The sequence below is a fragment of the Camellia sinensis genome, chromosome 5 (assembly GCF_055761805.1).
Source record: "Camellia sinensis isolate YWXY chromosome 5, ASM5576180v1, whole genome shotgun sequence".
NCBI lineage: Eukaryota > Viridiplantae > Streptophyta > Magnoliopsida > Ericales > Theaceae > Camellia > Camellia sinensis.
Window position 1 is genome coordinate 10211806 of NC_138965.1, and position 18510 is coordinate 10230315.

The window sequence follows — 18510 nt, forward strand, 5'->3', positions numbered from 1 at the left end:
AGATTTACTACGTGATGCGCACAGCATACAAGTATAGACTGGATCGCTTGAATTGGAACAACACATCTCATGTTTGTTTATTTTGAAAATGGTTTGATGGTGCTACCCGCAAGTAGGCTAAGACATGGATTTGCCACCCTCGGGTGGGCTTAGAAAATGTGATGGTTTGCCACTCTCAAGTGGTCTTAAAACTCACAGTCAATGCATTATTCCAATTCAGATAATCCAACCTTCATCCACAGGCATTCAGACAGGTATATCACATAAGTGCATAGCCTCAGGGTAAGCATGCTATCATGGCAGTCACTCACACACATGCAAAGATGCTAAAGCATAACCACTTACCGAGTACTCCAAGCCAAAACAGAAGCTATGTTAGAAATCCATGCATGATCCTAACTATACTGAAATGCCTAATGCAACACATGCAAAAATGCAACTATAATAAGCTCGATTATTCTAAGGATGGCATATGAAATGCAACAACTAATACACGTATTCAACTTGGAATTGAAATACAATGCAGTTAGTATGATGCGCCGAGCCCGGTGCATGCAAGGCAGATGAATGGATGCAAACATGGGAGCATAAGTATGCTAATTAAAACATGCCCTAATCTAACCATCATAAGCTGATAAATAAAAGGGAGAAAGACATGGGGTGGAAGGCATACATCGCGCACACACACACTTATTACAATTGTGCCCTCGCTCGGAGGGTCCGAATAAATAATTACAGTCCGAATGAATAATTAAATATTACAAAACCCTAATTAATTAACAAATTAACTAGGAAAGCAATAAACTAGTATGCAAATTCATGGACCGCCTCAGCTCTGTTCTGAATGATGAAAGATGCATGCATGCTCGAGTTGCCTCGTCGGGAAATTCCATCGCGATGCCTCGTCTCGCCTTTGTTTGCAACTGATTTTAGAAACTTGCACAAAGCTCCAGAAGGCTGAAACTCCACCTTGGGAAGGCTGCCGACCAAGTATTGGCTTGGGAGACACCTGCCGACCACCCTTTGTGGTGGAAACCAAAAAAGGTGGTCGGCCTGCCAGAAAACCTAGTCGGCCGACCACTTTCTGCCCCTGGATCTTGGTTTTTCTGCAACAAAGGCAAGAGGGAGAGAAAGCAAGGTATTTTCAACATATGTGTGCAAGACCACTCTCCCCGTCCTTGCACAAGCTCAAGGGAGTGTAGACCTCGATCCTTGTGCCACCAATCACGCATCTCGATGCATGATGGCCGAGAAGTCGAATTGCACGACTCAATGGAATGAATACAAATATAAACACAACAAGGCTTAGACTCCATCATGGTTAATCCGGAGTGTCGGAGACCGGGAATTGAGACACGTTTCGTCACTTTGAGTACGAAACGTCCCTCGTTTCCCGTGTTTGGGCTAACTCCTATCCCAAACACAATGCAAATGAGATGGCATACACAATGCGACTAACATGCAACTTAGCATACGCAATGCTATGGACTAAAATGGCATACACAATGCGCGTGATGTAACATGGCATGCACAATGCTCTAACATGCAACCTAGCATACGCAATGCTACGGACTGAAATGGCATACACAATGCAAGATGGACTTACACCAATATGAGTGGACCTTAGCCACACTCACATCAGTGGCCATATGATGGAAATGAGACAACCGAAACACATGCAAACATGCACGATGCAAGGGACCGATCCTAAGGCATCAAATGCCACTCTACCAAAGCATGGCAAGGGATGAAAGATGGCATACAAACATGCAATTTCCAGCTCTGAAATAAGATGCTCAATGGTCCCAAATCATGGAAACATGTCACCCAATGCACGAAATAAGCCCCGAAACTCAAAACTAAGCAAATGCATTGAACCACAAGTATGCAAAGCAAGCATTATTTGACCATGAGGCATGAAAACAGAGCCAAGGCAGTCCTAAACATGCACCAAATCAGTTCTAAGCATGGCCAAAAAGTGCTAACATGAAGGGCTAAAACAACATGCAACATAGGCTAGTAAGTATGGTTTACATTACATGTATATGAAGCACAAGAGAGGTCACCAAACTAGCCAAAAATAGCAATATGGTATGCTAAAATATGCCCAAATAATCGCTGAAACTCAGTCAATGCATGCAAAAATGATGGGCTCCTTTGGAGGGCCATGCAAGGGGATGTTCCGCACCTATATGACGGACACACCAAATGGAAAAACCAACTCTGGAAATAGGTTATGAGGGTCCTAAAACCCACTGAAAAGGCCCTAGAATGGGTCAATGAAACATGCAAATGAAAACCTCTTTGAAAGGCCTTGAGGAGGATTGCTCCACACATGCATGATAGACACAAAATATGGCCAAAGGGGCTCCGAAAAAAGTTAAGGTAGACCTAAAAAATCACAAATAATGGCCTGAAACAAGACTTTAAAGCATGCAAAATGGGGGTCCTTTGGAAGGCCAAAAGGGCCAACAAACAAGACAATGAGAGATGGGGTCACCCCCCTCTGATTTTGGTTCTCAAAATAGTATGATAGCCACTGAAAATCCACTGGATTTCAGTGGCTAGAAGGCCAAACAAAGCATGCAACAAAGGCCTAGATGCAAGGCTCAAAACAAGATACAAACAAGCATACAAGGGGGTAGATGACCCCCAACAGAAAAATGTCCTTAATCAAACTTCAAGAGGGGCTCAAAATAAGACTCTTTTTAGTTTATGACAAATCTCAAAAATGCTTTCAAGTAAGGATAAGATAGGAAGCAAAATAAGCCTACAAAGAGGGATGGAGCACATAAGGAGGTAGATGACCTCAAATAGAAAAGTATCCTTAAACAAACTTCAAGAGGAGCTCAAAATAAGACACTTTTTAGTTTAATACGAAACCCAAAAATGCTTGCGAATAGGGCTAAGTTATGAAGCAAAATAATGCAAAAATTGGGAAAATGATGACTTACCCTTGTAGCACAGCAATGCAGCAAGTTCTGGACCAAGAAGGTGAGCCTTTAACCTCTAAAAAATAGCTTCAAGTTGCTTGGATGGATGGTGGAGGTGTTGTGCTAGGAGGTTGTCACGACCCAAACCCGGCCCTATAGGTTTAGCACCATAACCGGCCAGTAATCCGAGATTACCGAAGGCCTGCAGAACAGTAGTACAGTAAGACGGAGTACAGGGCCTGGCGGAAGCCAATACAGTAAAGAAACAATGCCCAATGAGCTGTGACGGTCTGTATTTAAAAAGACTTTTCATATATATATACATAAACAGTACAGAACAATATGCACAATATTTACAATCACTCAGACTAGGGACTCAACCCCTGCATAACAGTACAGTAAACATTCAGTCTATACAGAACGGTAAGACAGTACAGAAGGGGGAAATCTAAAACACCCCTAAGCCTTAACAGATAGGCTCAGAACCTCGCAGTGAGGCATATAGGCTGGCTTGACAAAACTGGAGTCTAACCCACGCTCCTAGCTCCGATCTGGTGGTTGAGCACCTACATATATATAAAAACAGTGAGCTAAAGCCCAGTGAATTACATAATGCGTAAAGAGGTTAAGAATGAAATTTCCTTGCAGTAATGAAAGCAGTTCATTAAACAATACTTCAGTCTTTCAGTCAGAACAGTTATTCAGTCATATGTGGTACATCCATTAGCATAGCAGTAAATAGTAGGTCTTAAAGACCGAACAGTAATGATGGCCATCAATCAGTAAACAGTAGTGGTTCCACGAGGGAACCGACAGAGATCTCTGTAACAGTAGTAGTAACAGTATACAATAGTTGCTAAGGATGCCACAATACATTTCAGAATATAGGACATACATTCAAACAATTAACAATAATCACTTCAGAAAACAGTTTCGTTAAACAGTCAGAAAACATTCTCAGTTGAACATATCTTTACACAATTGTTACTCATAGAGTTTGGGCTACAGTATGCTAGAGTGTGACTCCCCAGTCGCCAACCCTACACAGTTAACAGATTGAACACACACTAAGCTTACACAGTTGGGAAACATCATAACTTAATCCCTAATTTGCCTTGGTGTGTTCTACATCTATGTCCTCAATAAGATGTCTTAAACTAGGTCTAAGAATGCCTAGAATGGGATGAGGATGCAAAGATGTACTCAAAAAGCAGTTTCAGAATATACAGAAAAACAGAGTCCCGCTCGAGCGCAGGTTTACCCGCTCGAGCGTACATGCAACAAAGGTACACGCTCGAGCGTCAACTTTCCCGCTCGAGCGTACTGTAAAAGTACTGGATGGGTGAAATCTCCGCTCGACGCCCGCTCGAGCTTATGACACGTGATTCCGCTCGAGCGCCCAATCCTACGCTCGAGCGGACTGTAAAACAGTCGCAAGATGCTGGATGCTCGGATTCCACGCTCGAGCGGCACTTCCCCCGCTCGAGCGGAAGTGCAAAATCTGGAGATTCCAGATTGCACCTCCAAGCCAAAAACCAAATTCAAAAGCATCAAAACCGATCCTCTTGGGCTAATTTCTGGAAAAACACTTGTAAACACATGGAATAACATGATTCAAAACTCAATTTGAGAAATCAAAGCCCAAGGGTGTTTAATTCAAACCCAATTTCAAACCAATTTCATGAACATGAAGAACATGCAAACATGCATGAATTCAAATCAATTCAAAGCTTCAGAACATGCTCTAGTGAGCCAATTGATTCACAAACAAGATGAAAACATGGCCTACACTCAAGACATGAACATGCATGTGACAATTTGCCATGAATTCAACTCAAAACTCACCAATTCGAACATGCATATATGAATTATGTTCTAATCCTACATGTATGAACTAAAACAAGACTTAACTCTACAATTGAAGCATGAATCATGCAAGAATTAATTCTATGACAACAACAAGATGATGAATGTCCTACCTTAGTCTTGTATTCAAGGTTTAGGAGTCCAATTTGACAATTTACACTTCAATTCCAAGCAATTCAAGCCAATTCAACAAAATGAGCTCAATTCTCTCCTATTTCCTCTCTTGGTCAACTAGGAAAAGGCTGAGGAAATGGTTTTTGATTCAAGTGTGGTGTAGCTCAATATGCCTAGGTAGTGGCCCACTAGATGGCTTATTGGTAAATAAGTCCAAAACTTGCAATCCATCAGTATTTAATCTAATTTAATCATACCTACTCAGTTTTCAGATAAATACACTACAAAATCACATTAATTATGAGGATCATAAAACATCAATCAATTCCGGATTCGGCCGCCGATAGGGCCTTCAATTAGCAGTTTAAACATAAAAACACAAACAGATCAAATAAACAATCAACAGATAAAATGCAATTCAAACAGATGTACTCATTCAATCCAGTTCCAGTTTTCAGTCAGTCAGTTCAGTACTTTAATCAGTTCAATTATCAGTCACAATCAGTTCAGTTTAACGGTAATCAATGTTTAACGGTAATCAGTAGTGAGGGTTATTACAGAGGTGTGGTGTAATGGCCAAGAACAATGGAGTATTTGAGCTTGGATAAGAGATATATGGAGGAGCATATGTATATGCCTTGGCTAAATTTTCTAACCCTTGCAAATGGAGAGGGAAGGTTTGTTTTTATAGAGGAAGAGAGCCAAGGCTTCTTGGAGAAGCCTCAAGAAAAGGTCAAAGCTTCTCAAAGAAGCTTAACCAAAAGGGTCAAGCTTCTTGAGGACGCTAGACCAAAGGAAGCTTGACAAAAGGGTCAAGATTCTCCTTGAAGCTAAGCAAAAGGATCAAATCTTCCTTAAGAATATAAACAAAAGGCTCAAAATCCCGAAGGAAGGGTCAAGTGCTTCACAGTTGGCACAGTTGTGTTGCACTCAAGAAGGCCAAAAAGCAGAAGGCTGGCTGACCAGCCAAGGTGGTCGGCCGACCAGGGGTCAAAAGGGTCAAGGTGAAATGCTGGTCGGCCATACCAGAAAGGTGGCCTCCCAGATGAGTAGAATGCAGTTGTATAGTAGGAGACCAGAAAATGTGGCCCATGAGTGAGAAAAACCAGCTTTCTAGCAAGGTTCAAAAGGGCCAAGAAGAAAAGCTGGTCGGCCTACCCTTATTGGTGGCCTCCCAGATGAGTACAACACAATAGTGGTATGGGAGACCAGAAATTATGGCCCAAAAGTAAGGAAAACCAGCTTTCTGATAAGAAAACCGGCTGGAGGAGAGAGAAAATGATTTCCAAAAGAATTGCTGGTCTCCCACCATACTACCACCCTCCTAACAATGAAAATAGGGTCCATACCAAAAATGAACCCTAACCGATGCAAAACGAGGGTTCGGGGGCCAAAACGCGCAGCCCGAGGCCCCGAAAACAGGTTATTAGGTACCGAAAGTGGCGTGCAACCACGAAGGTGGTCTCTCGGGCCACAGTGTGCCTCAAAAAAGAGGAAACAAGGTGTGTGTGCCAAAAACCGGAGCAAACGGAGGTAGTTAAGCGGTCCCGAACCGAGGCACACGGCCGACGGCTCTGAAAATCAGAAACTAGTCTCCAAACGGGAAAAATGGCCTACGGCCACGAAACGTAGCCTACGACCACTGAGAGATGGTCTACGAGACCTCTCCCTCCCTTCGGGAAGAGAAAACAGAGAAAACAGAACCTGATTCGCAAACTGAGGCAAATCACAAAAGAGCCCCGAAGTCCGGAGGCAAGGCTAGCAGCCGAGACTCTAAAACCTCAAAACGAGCGCAATATCCACCATCACCGAGCGCTCAATTGGTGATGTCTGAGTCTTAAGGTCGGTCAAAAATGGGGTGTCTACATGTATGTGTTGAATTAGTCACTTGCATATTAAAGCATGCATTTTTCTAACTATTTTCTGCTATTTTGGCTTGCCTCGTTTGAGTACTAAGTGAGCGTTTTTATTTTAGCATGTTGCATGTATGTTTATGTTGCCATATCAAGCATATCACAATGAGGCTAAGTGCTTATTTGATATATCTCTTAAATGCCTATGGATTGAGTCTTTTTCGCTTAAGTTAGAATGATTTGATTAATATATATATGAGATCACTTTTTTTCAAGTGGTACATATTCAAAACACTTTTCAAAAACAAACATAAAATCAAAATGTTCCAAAGTGGATGCATTAGTCTATACTTGTTTGCCCTCACATAGTAAGGTTAGCATAATAATCGGAACAAGAGCATATAATGTAAATAAAATCACATCATGATTAGTAGAGATCGATCTTTGATCGGGTGAGTGGGGTGCTCAATTCATGACCTTCCCCTTTCATACCTAAGTTCTCGAGCCGAGACACTTTGGTGATAACAAACAAGTGGCCTTTGGCACGAGTCACGATATAATAACCCCGATCCGTAATTAGCCACTAATCCGTAATTAATGATGCTAATGAGAGAATTAAAATAAATTATGTGTTTATTCTGTATTTTGCATGATATTTGGCTTTCTATCTGTTACCTGTAGAAATACCTGTTTGGATTTTCCGCTTTAATATGTAAATTGAAAGCCTTATTGGCATCCGAAACCGAAATTGATTACATCAATATGTTATTTGGAATTTTTAGAACCTTGTGGCAAATTTTATTAAAAATTGATTTAGAACGATTAATTAGGTCGCGTTTGGTTAGCCTAATGTCCCAATTAATGCATTATATCATCATAACTATATATACATCACATTTAGCTCTTTTGAGCTCATTTCCCTTCATTTCCCTTGAGTGGAAAAATCTGAGATTTCATCTTGAGAGAGAGAATGCAATTCTAGAGAGAGGGAATGAGAGATTAAAGAAGAAGTTAAAGATTTTACTAGAGTTCATCAATTTTGTGCAAGAGCTAGACTAATTCAAGACTATAGGTATGAATTCAACTCCTAAATTTATGAATCTAAGTTATTAACATGTAGATTGTGAGTTTAAATGTGTATATTGAGCCTAGGATAAAGATTTGAGTTACCATTCATACATGCATGCATAGATACATGGAGTTTTGACGTGTTAAGTTTGATTTTGGGCATCTATGTTGTTATCATGAGTTATTTGGCACATGCATGTGTAATTCATCATATTTTAAAGCTTAAATCCATGTTTTGAAAAGGATTTTCCTCATGCATGGAGCCTTTTAGCTCAATTTACTAGTTTCATGAAGTTTGAAGAAAAGATTTTACATGCATGTTTGTTTCTTGAATTTGAAGTTGAAATTGTGAGTTTTTAACAAACCCTTGGGCCATGATTTTATGAAATGATCCTAAATTCTTCATGTTTGACAAGTTTACTATGTTATCTCAAGTTTTGGGGCCCAAGAGATGTGTTTTGGATGGTTGAATTCGAGTTTTGAGCTTGGTGATCAAATCTGGAAATTCCAGAATTTGCATCCATGCTCGAGCGTGGGAGTTTACGCTCGAGCGACCATTCTGAGAGCGTGCACTCCGCTCGAGCGACCAAAAGTCCGCTCGAGCATGAATTGCAAGCTCCCAGAAGTTTCATGTCGTTTACAGATTGCTCGAGCGAAGGAAAGTGCGCTCGAGCGACCATTCTCATTTTGCATGTCCGCTCGAGCGAGAAAGTCTACGCTCGAGCGGGGACCTTATTTTCAGAAATTTTGCCTAAGTGTTCCAACTCATGTTTTGGTATCCTCATTGCATCTTAGGCATTCCTAAGCCTTAATTAAGCTTTGATAATGAGGTTATGGATTAGAAACACACTAAGAAAAGAATGTACCAAGTTCCGAGACGGCAAGTGTGTGTGTGTTTTAATCAATGTGCTAAGTATGAACAAGAACCAACGTAATGAAAGTTAAGCTGTGTTGGCCATGTGAACATGTAATAAAGAGATATGTTGTGTTATGTAATTTTGTGATTGTAGGTCAACGTCTGAAGATTGATTAACCGTTTGCGAGAACCACTGTGAGTAACGTTATTGTAAAGATACATTTATATGAAATTATGTTCCAAATGACATGTGATAAGCTATGATTTCTGTTATGATATCTGTTTTACGTGAACAAACATCCCCAGTTTAAAATCTATTATGGCATCCATAGATAGTCCCAAGTCATGGGGGACGACATGAAAATGCGGGTCCATGACATACAAGTTTACGAGATCTCGTTAGCTACTTCCTTGTGGTGATATGTGTTTAATCGGTATCCGGAACCGGTTACTCTAGTCGGAAGACGTTCTGTGATGTGTTCTATGGGATGTACCATTATTATGTTCTGATATGAGAATGATTATGCTATGATCCATTTTCTGTTTATGATATGTTCGGATTTCGTTCACTAACCCCTTTACCTTAATGTTATTCACTGGGCTTTAGCTCACTGTTTATATATATATATATGTATAGGTAAGCATTCCGGAGTTTAAGTCTGGAGACTTTTTGTCTGGATCTATGTTCGGTTGTCATCCAGCCATTGTGCCTCACGTGGAGGTTCCCGAAGTGTCCTGTGTTCAAGTTTTGTTGGTCCTGTATATCTATTTGACTTGATATAATTCTGTTGGCTGTACTTTAGTACTTTAATGTGTGTGGGTATAATGTATGATTGACTTTTGACTATGTATATAAAGTTTTAAATATTCTGTTTCATATAAGTCAGCAGAGCTCATTGGACAACTATATTTATGTACTTGCTTCCGCTAGCCCCCTTATTATATGTTTATTTGTTCAGAGGCCTTCGGTAATCCAAGGATTACTGGCCGGTTACGATGCTAAACCTATAGGGGCGGGTTTGGGTCGTGACACACGGGTTTCCTAAATTTTTCAAAAACATTTAGGTGGCGACTCTGTAATTTGGCAATGCTGTCCATTTTTTGCATTTTTGATTAAAATTGATTTTCTAAAAGATTTGTTGAATTTGAACTCATTTGTATTTATTTATTTCACATTGCACTTGTGAAATCAGATTCAGAACCATGAGAGTCTGAACTGTAGGGCTATCGTATCTGATGAGACTAAACCCCTCCGAGGAGCACGAAAAGCAAACTACATGTAGTTTATTCTCCTATTAGACTGATCTTAGGGAAATTGGCAAGAAACCAGGCTTAAAAGAGCCAAAAAGGGTCACCTACACTATGGCTAATTCTTTTGTCATGGAAGAAGAAAAGTCCTCTGTACATGTTAGCCAATAGGAAAAAGGCAAAAGCCAGTTGTTTTCCCTTTTGAATTAGGAGGGCAAAGGTAAGGTATTCTTTAGTGACCCTAAGGCCACCCATACAAAAAAGGAATTAGCCCAAGCAGCACAAGTAGAAGGCAATCCTCTCAGTGACTAAAAGGATGCCATTTTTTTTAAATGGTTTGAAATGAATTTATCGTAGTTGCCTATCTTAACGCCATGCTTAATTTCTGGGGTTTTGAGTAGGGCATGGATGTCTTGACCATAAGTAAGAAGACCAGTAAGGTGCATGACATCAAGGATAGTGAGGGAGGCTATACTAGATTTAAGCATCATAGAATTACAAAAAGTATACCAAGAACATGTGGTTACGCCAATAAGCTAAGGGGTCTATTTCAAACAGAATGGTGAACAATTGAATAACATAGTAAATGCCCAGCTTATACTATATGTCCCCTTCAAAAGTAGTCATTCTCTTCACCCAAGCTACTCACACGTCAGTTGGTTTGGGCCATGACCTAGGGCATGTCGACCAGTTAAACCGCGAAAGTGAAGATTGGTCCAGAATGAGAGTCTTACCATCAGTAATTGGGACAAACCGTCTAGAAAGGTGGTTAGGACACAGGGGCCAAGTTCCCCAGCATCGGCAGTGAGACTAGCTGTAATTTAGGAGTCAAGTTTGTTCTTTTCGATGAGTTAGATAGCTTCATGAGGGAATTGACAAACTAGGTCAGTGTCTGAATCGGAAGACATGCCTAGAGAGCTTAGGGTTCTAAGGTTCAAGAGTAAATGAAGGGTTTGTTAAAGGGAATAAGGGGCAAAGAGGGAGAGTTTGAAAAGCTTTAAGTACTTTCGTATGGGGCCCAAGTAGAATAACAAATTGGATAAATTGGAAAGGGGCCTAATAGTGTATGGGCCTGCAGATTGTTGGGAGGCCGGAAAAGGTCAAAGAGTTTTAGGCCCAAAATTGGTCAACAGGGGTCTATGGTTATCAATAATCCCAGAATAAAATCATTCAAAGCAAAAGATTTTTTACCTTAAATGAATGGGGCATTATTGGTGCTAAAAATTGAAAAAAATTCGTCGACAGGTCACTAACGTGACAAGATTGATTAATGTGGCTGACATAGCATAAGGATGTGTTAAGAATGAGTTAAGAGACTCTTTTAAAAGGATAAGGAAGATAGCGGCAGAGAATCAAGGAAAAGATCAAAAGGTCAAGGAAATAGTTTCTAGAATGTTGGGATAGATATGCAGAAATGCAGAGAATCAATGAGGCTCAAAGCTACAAGTCAAAAGTCAAGTATAAAAGAGAACTGGGTATAGAGAGAGCAGGACACATTTAGAACCACTCACAAATCGTGAAGAAGTACTTAGGAGTAGTTTAAGTTAGCATTTTAGGAGTAGATTAGGTAATTTTCCAACCCCCACTTCTCTTCTTTCTATCGATTGTTATATTTTTCATTTAGAGCAATGGTAGAGGGCCCAAATTCTGTGGCTCAAATGTGGCTCAAATAGCCAAAACGACGTCGTTTTGAGTACAAAACAACATCAAAATGGCCAAAACGACGTCGTTTTGGCCATTTGAGCCACATTTGAGCCACAGAATTAGGGCCCCCAAACATTTTTCTTTCATTTATTTGTCCTTATTTAAGTTCTTATAACTAGTAACAAATAACAATTTAATTGAATAAATACATATTCTATTTCTTCTTTATTTAATCACCTCCAAAAAAGTACTTAATCTATTTAAAACATATAACCCAACCATGAAAAACATAATTATTTTCTATGTTTATTTGAAAATTAGTCTTAAAATTTTATTAAATTTTTTTATCAAATATCTCATTTATCTAAGAATTCACAGGAGACCGCATGATGTGGTCCTGCATCGAGATTTAATAGAAAATTTGGTAAAAAACGATGGGTGTGTTTTGTTTGTGTTTGTAGAGTAGTTTTTGAGATAAAAAGTACGAAAATTTATTTAATTTGTCTTTTTTTAAAAATGGTTGTGGAAAATTGTTTTGGGGAGAAAGTTTTAAAAAAAGTGATTGATTTAATGTGTATGAAAGAAAAAGTTATTTTGAAAAGTAAGGAACCAAACAAAATTTTAAAATTTTAATGTGTATGAGAGAGAGAGAGTTATTTTGAAAAGTAAGGGACTAGACAAAATTTTAAAATTTTTTTAAAAAAAAATTATTTGATTTAATTACTATTAAAAAAAATTTGTAATGAAAAACAAACCAAACAATCTGTCTGGTACCTTCGACGGAGACACCCAAAGGCCCTCTCTCTCTCTCTCTCTCTCTCTCTCTATATACAGAGATAGATTCATAGATACATACGTATACCAAATCGAAAGCACGATGGAGTGGAAGATGAGAAAGAGGCCGAGAACGAGGTTCGACACGGCCATCGTGGATGTTTGGAAGCGAGAAGTCGGTGTGCTCTCCACCAGACACTTCGCTCGCCGTCTCGGCGCTTCCCAGGTCCTTTCTTCTGGATCCTCGTCATTCTTAACCATTTTTTAATATAATCTCGTTTCTGATTTGTTTATATCTTATCTTGTGTAAATTACCATTGCAATTTCGATTTTTTGAAATCTGTTTATCTTGTTTATTTACACATTTACGATGATCGCTTGGTCGTTTTTGCTGAAGGAGTATGAAGTTTAGTCGTGCAATCGATACGATTGATGCTAGATTTAAGTCGGGGTGTTTGTGTTTTTGTGGAAGAAAGTGTAGGAACATTTTTGTTTGTCTTCTCTTCTCTCTAATATTGCCATTGTAATTGTGACATTGATGTTTGTTTTGGTAATTTGGTGGGTGCTAGAAAAAGATTTGATATTGGGGCATTGCGGGAAATTTCATAGATAGACTCCCCAATTGTTTCACATTTTATGAGGGAAAATTATGTTTAGAATTTTATTTATGTATTTTTGCTTCACATTGTCATGGTGATTGGTGTGGATGTATTAGCTAAAGGTTAAGATTGAGGCTTCTTTACTATCAGCTAATTAGTAGTGGTTGATCCTACTGGGACTGCCAATATAAGTTTAGATGTTTACTAGATTTGACATTGTCTTGTTCATCGAGAGCCCTATTTACAAACCACATTTCATTTCAAGGCACACCATTAATTGATTTAATTTTTATTACAATATTAACCTTATATAAAATGACCACAAAGGACTAAGGAATGTGATACACACCTTTTGTAAAATTACCATAAAGGACTATAATGAATACAATACACACCAAGTATTTCAGACGTTATATACATATCTTCACTATGAAGAATCCAAAAACCCTGAGACAAAAATCAAAAACCCTTAAAGAAACAACCAAAAATATACGTGTTATTGAAGTTTTTGATTGGACTGAATGATGGATGCATCTGATGATATTAGTTTGGAACAATAGAGTAAGAAAAAGGTTAGTTTTTCATTTTTTATTTTTTATTTATTTATTTTTTTCCGTTTTCGTTTACTTGCTGAGCGGTAAATTGTTTGTATTCATTCAGTTATCTAGAGTCGAACAATATACCCATGTTCGACTATCTACAACCGAACAAATTGTATATGTTCGATTTTATAGTGTTGAACTTTGCTTGGCTTACAACTCTTGTACCATCAGGAATTGATAATGTGAAGGGGCCTTTATAAGCCTACTAGCATATTGTGGATTCTGAAGTCACTAAGGCCATCTTGTTCAATTTTGTTCAACACTCAGATTTCGAACATATTGAAATTGTTCGACAGACTAAGTTCTAATAGTTTACTTAAGTTCGACACTAAAATGCCGAACATATTGAATTTGTTTAACAGAAACACTCCTGACAAAAGGTTAATATTCGACAGACCAGTGTAAGGGTGAAGATGGAAGATATGAGCGGGGTGTGTGACTAAGGGCAAAGATGAAAGATTGTGGTGTGTATTGAGTAAATTTTGTATTTATCAAATTACTAAATGTGTGCCTTGAGTAGTGGTGTGTCTTGAGATGAAAGGTGGTGTGTAAATAGAGGCTCCCTTGTTCATCAGCTTCCTTCATTATAGATAAAAAGTAGAGCAGGAATTTCTGAAGATCACAAAGAAATCATCTTTACACGTTTAGGCTAAAACTAGGGTCTGCTTTTCCTCTTGAAATATCCTTCTTCATTTTTGCAATGCTTCACAAGGGAGTTGGAAGAATTTTTACTTTTTGGTTCTTTCCTGATAATTTTTTTGGTACACTAGTGGGGAGGCAATGAACGTAGATTCTGGTTTAGATTTCTTAAAAGACGGCAATGTTTTTTGGTCTAATATTGCCCGGTTTGTTATAATATTAGTCAGTTTGTGGTAATTGGTGAACTTAGCTTTGTTCCCACAAATATTCTTCGGCACATTTTTCTACAGTAATACAGTTTATAGATATATATGTTTTTGTTTGGATTGGGTCTTTGTAGTTTTTGTTCATTGTAGCTCTTCATTTTTTTGGCAAGTGAGGATCAATCTGGAAATGTTGGATTATGTGCCTTTTGATGGAACTTTAAGGCTTGGTTTGGCTTGGTTATATGGAATTTTATATTCTACAAAGCTTTATTTGCTTCTTTTTTTTATTATTTAAATTTTTTTCTGTACAGGATCTTGTCCTCCGACTTGATATCTTCAGAAAGCTGGAAAAACACAGAGGTTGTGTTAACACAGTTAGCTTCAATGCAGATGGTGACATTGTTGTGTCGGGCTCTGATGATAGGAGAGTCATACTCTGGGATTGGGAAACTGGTTATGTTAAAGTCTCATTTCACTCTGGTCATAATAACAATGTTTTCCAAGCAAAGATCATGCCTTACACAGAGGACCGAAGCATTGTTACCTGTGCTGCTGATGGGCAGGTAATTCATTTTCTTAGAATGCTTATTTAGGACAGCATACACTTAAACAGTGGGTTCCTACTACAAGTAAGCATTTGAGGTGGATTATATTCATTATTGATGCATGTTTGTCACAGAATTTCCTCCTGGCTGGAATTTTCACTTTGTCTTATCATACTTTTAGAATTTATGATACAGGCTGTATTTCGTGAGCTAAAGAAATCACAAGTGTTTGTTTTCAATGAAAACATTTCTCAATTATAGGTCAGACATGCTCAAATTCTGGAACGTGGGAAAGTGGAGACTAAATTGCTGGGGAAGCACCAACGTCGAGCTCATAAGTTGGCCGTTGAACCTGGAAGCCCTTATATTTTTTACACCTGTGGTGAAGATGGATTGGTTCAGCATGTAAGTCAGGATTCATCTTGTTTTTGTTTTTGTTATTAAATTTCTATTATTTGTTTTTTCGTTTTCAATTAATCAATTTAAGTACTTCTGAATAAACCAAAATAACTATTCATAGCAATATTAGCAGAAGATTTTATGCATATTGTGTTTCTTGAATTATATTTTTGTTTTCTGTGCTTTGTCCAAATTGTAGACTCAACCGGTTTGACACTTGTTTATTCTCACAGTTTGATCTGAGAACTGGAGCTGCTACTCAACTTTTTACCTGCCAATCCCTCCATGACAACAGTTACTTGCCAATGATTCATCTAAACGCAATTGCAATAGACCCAAGGAATCCAAATCTGTTTGCAGTTGCAGGGTCCGATGCATACACTCGACTTTATGATATCCGCAAATATAAGTGGGATGGGTCAACTGATTTTGGTCAGCCAACTGACTACTTTTGCCCTCCACATTTGACCACTGACGAGGACGTAGGAATAACAGGCTTGGCATTCTCGGATCAGAGTGAGCTTCTTGTCTCTTACAATGATGAGTTTATCTATCTCTTTACAAGAGATATGGGATTGGGACCCGATCCTGCCCCAGCCTCTCCAGTGTCTATGGATAGTGATGCTGGTGAAATGGGAGCGGATCATCACTCCGCAGCATCTCCCTCAGATATGGATGCTGATGTTATAGTTACTCCCCAAGTCTACAAGGGGCATAAAAACTGTGACACAGTGAAGGGTGTGAACTTCTTTGGGCCTAACTGTGAGTATGTTGTGAGTGGGTCAGACTGTGGCCGGATTTTCATCTGGAAGAAGAAGGGTGGGGAGCTCATTCGTGTTATGGAAGCGGATAAGCATGTGGTGAATTGCATCGAGTCCCACCCTCACTCTGTTGTTCTTGCCAGCAGCGGGATCGATGCTGACATAAAAATATGGACTCCAAAAGCCCTTGAGAGAGCTACTCTGCCTACAAACATTGAAAAGGTATCCTCTGTTAAATTGAAGTAAATATTTGAAACATAACAATTTTGGGTATTATCCCAATTTCTAGCCTGAAGTCTACAATGTTTTATGTTTATTGCTTCATGGACCATGTATGTGTGAAATTGGAGTTTCAAAGTTGGAAAGGACAATCTATGCATACAATCTGGTCCCAGTGTGCTGAGAATATATTTATTGAAAATCAACCAGGTCAGAAGGTGTTAAGTTTGTTCAATGATTGGTTGCCTACATTATCCATTTAAGTCAAGCTTTCTACAATGTGTACTAAAATATTTACAGGACCATTTTGGGTATTGGGGGAAGGGTCTGTCTAGTGCCTGTTTCCCTTGCATTTGTATCATGCCAACGAAAGGATGTTGGTTGCTTTAATGCCTCTACTTTATGATCTCCAGTGAAAGTTTGGTTACAACTCTTTTATATTGTTAGAGTTATTCTCTAATCTTTGTTCCTCTACCAATTGAATCTTGTATCTCTCTAGTCCTATTTAGGTGATTCATATACTTTCCTGCTTATTTGTTAAACATGAAGGTCCATGGTAGACCATTACAATTCAATTATGATTTTATTAGTATCCTTCCCCTTTGTTTTTCTAAGGACACTGATTGAACCACTGAACAAACCACAACCCTCTTACATGCATGTGGGGCTCACATCCGTGGGTGGTTTGTTCGGTGGTTTGGGAGTTGTGTCCCTAGTTTTATTGTTTTTTGCCTTGTGAGAAAGAGTTTATCTCCAATGTTGTTTCTTGTTTTATGTTTTTTAAATAACCTCATGGGTGTAGACCTAGGCCACCTTCTCTTAAGTGCTTTACTAACCTACAAACTTCCCAACAATTGGCAGTTTTGTTACTTAAAAAATAAAAAATAAAAAAGGTGGCATTTTTGTTTACAGATATACATGGGCATAGTATCCTTGCTACAAACTGTATGGGTTGCAGATGAAGTTCTTATTTCTCTGCTGTTACTTGTTGGATAAGGTTTTGATACCTTGTCGAATTTATTTGTTTTTCATTGGTGATACGGATGGTGATGGCGATGGTGACAATGACGATGATAATGATGTTACTGATGAGGATGACGATGATTATGATGAATCCGGTGATGATGGTTCTAATGATTGTGGTGATGATGGTTCTAATGATTGTGACGATGTCTATGATGACGATTTAAATGATGGATGACAATGGTGACGATGATGAGGATAATGATATTTATATTGGTGGTGATCATGTTGCTAATGATGACGCTTAATGCTGATGATTTTCTTCTTTCTGTTTCCAGGTGAGACCCAAGACAAGGGGCTGGAATTACCACCCCTTGGCTTCACCCCAGGACCTGATGTTGCAGCTGTTTCCGTTGCAAAGGCGAAGGACAAGTTCAGAGAATGTTGGAGATAATTCTGCTGAGCGACGTGAACTGCTTGATTTTCTTTTGACATTTAACACCAACAGTGATGGTTCCTCAGATGATGGCAGTGATACCTTTGTTGCTGATTCTGCAGAAGACTTCTTTAATTGATTGGTGCTACATTCAACTTTTGTTTTATGAGATACTCTAGTAATTGTACATAACATAGCAAATATTTTGTTGTTCTACTCTTTCATTTTGAATCTGTTGGATACCTGCTTATTTAGTAAAGCTTTCATTCTTTTATCGATTTTCTTATTATTGATCTTTACATGTCATAGTTATGTTTCATCTATGTTTTCATACTGTTGGATGTTAGTGGTTTAAAATTTTCGTTCTCAGAAGGCATTTCAGATTAGGAATCTTAGAGCAACTTCACCCAATATGCCAATTCCATGTGGAATGTGGCAATCCAACGGCTCAGTTTTTGGCTGCAAGAGTGAGCTCGAACCGGTGTACAAAAAACTGACATGGCTTTTGGCATCACTCTTGCATGTCGATTTTGACACGCTCTTACTTCATGCCTTTTTTTGGAAATAAAAGAGCTTTCATGTAAAATAAAAGAGTTTAAATTTAAAAAATAATAGATTAATAAATTTAACATATCGGGTGGAGAGTTTTTATTTTCATGTTAAATTGACATATGCTAATTTGTTACCCAAGTTTTTAAAAAATTTTGCCATCAAATTTTAAAGGTTTGGGTGGAGATGCAGGATGTTCTAGAACTCTTACGTTTTGCTATTGATGACATGGTTTC

The 18510-nt window shown here is 38.6% G+C and overlaps 1 protein-coding gene across 1 annotated transcript; it reads left to right on the forward strand.

The window, feature by feature from the left end:
* The first annotated feature begins 12326 nt into the window (after positions 1–12326).
* On the forward strand, positions 12327–17999 carry LOC114311674 (Transducin/WD40 repeat-like superfamily protein). Its single transcript, XM_028257808.2, has 5 exons — positions 12327–12582; positions 14714–14965; positions 15209–15352; positions 15580–16329; positions 17628–17999. Exons 1-5 carry the CDS (start codon positions 12460–12462, stop codon positions 17862–17864), a joined length of 1506 nt encoding a protein of 501 aa, XP_028113609.1. The 5' UTR covers positions 12327–12459; the 3' UTR covers positions 17865–17999.
* The last annotated feature ends 511 nt before the right edge of the window (positions 18000–18510 follow it).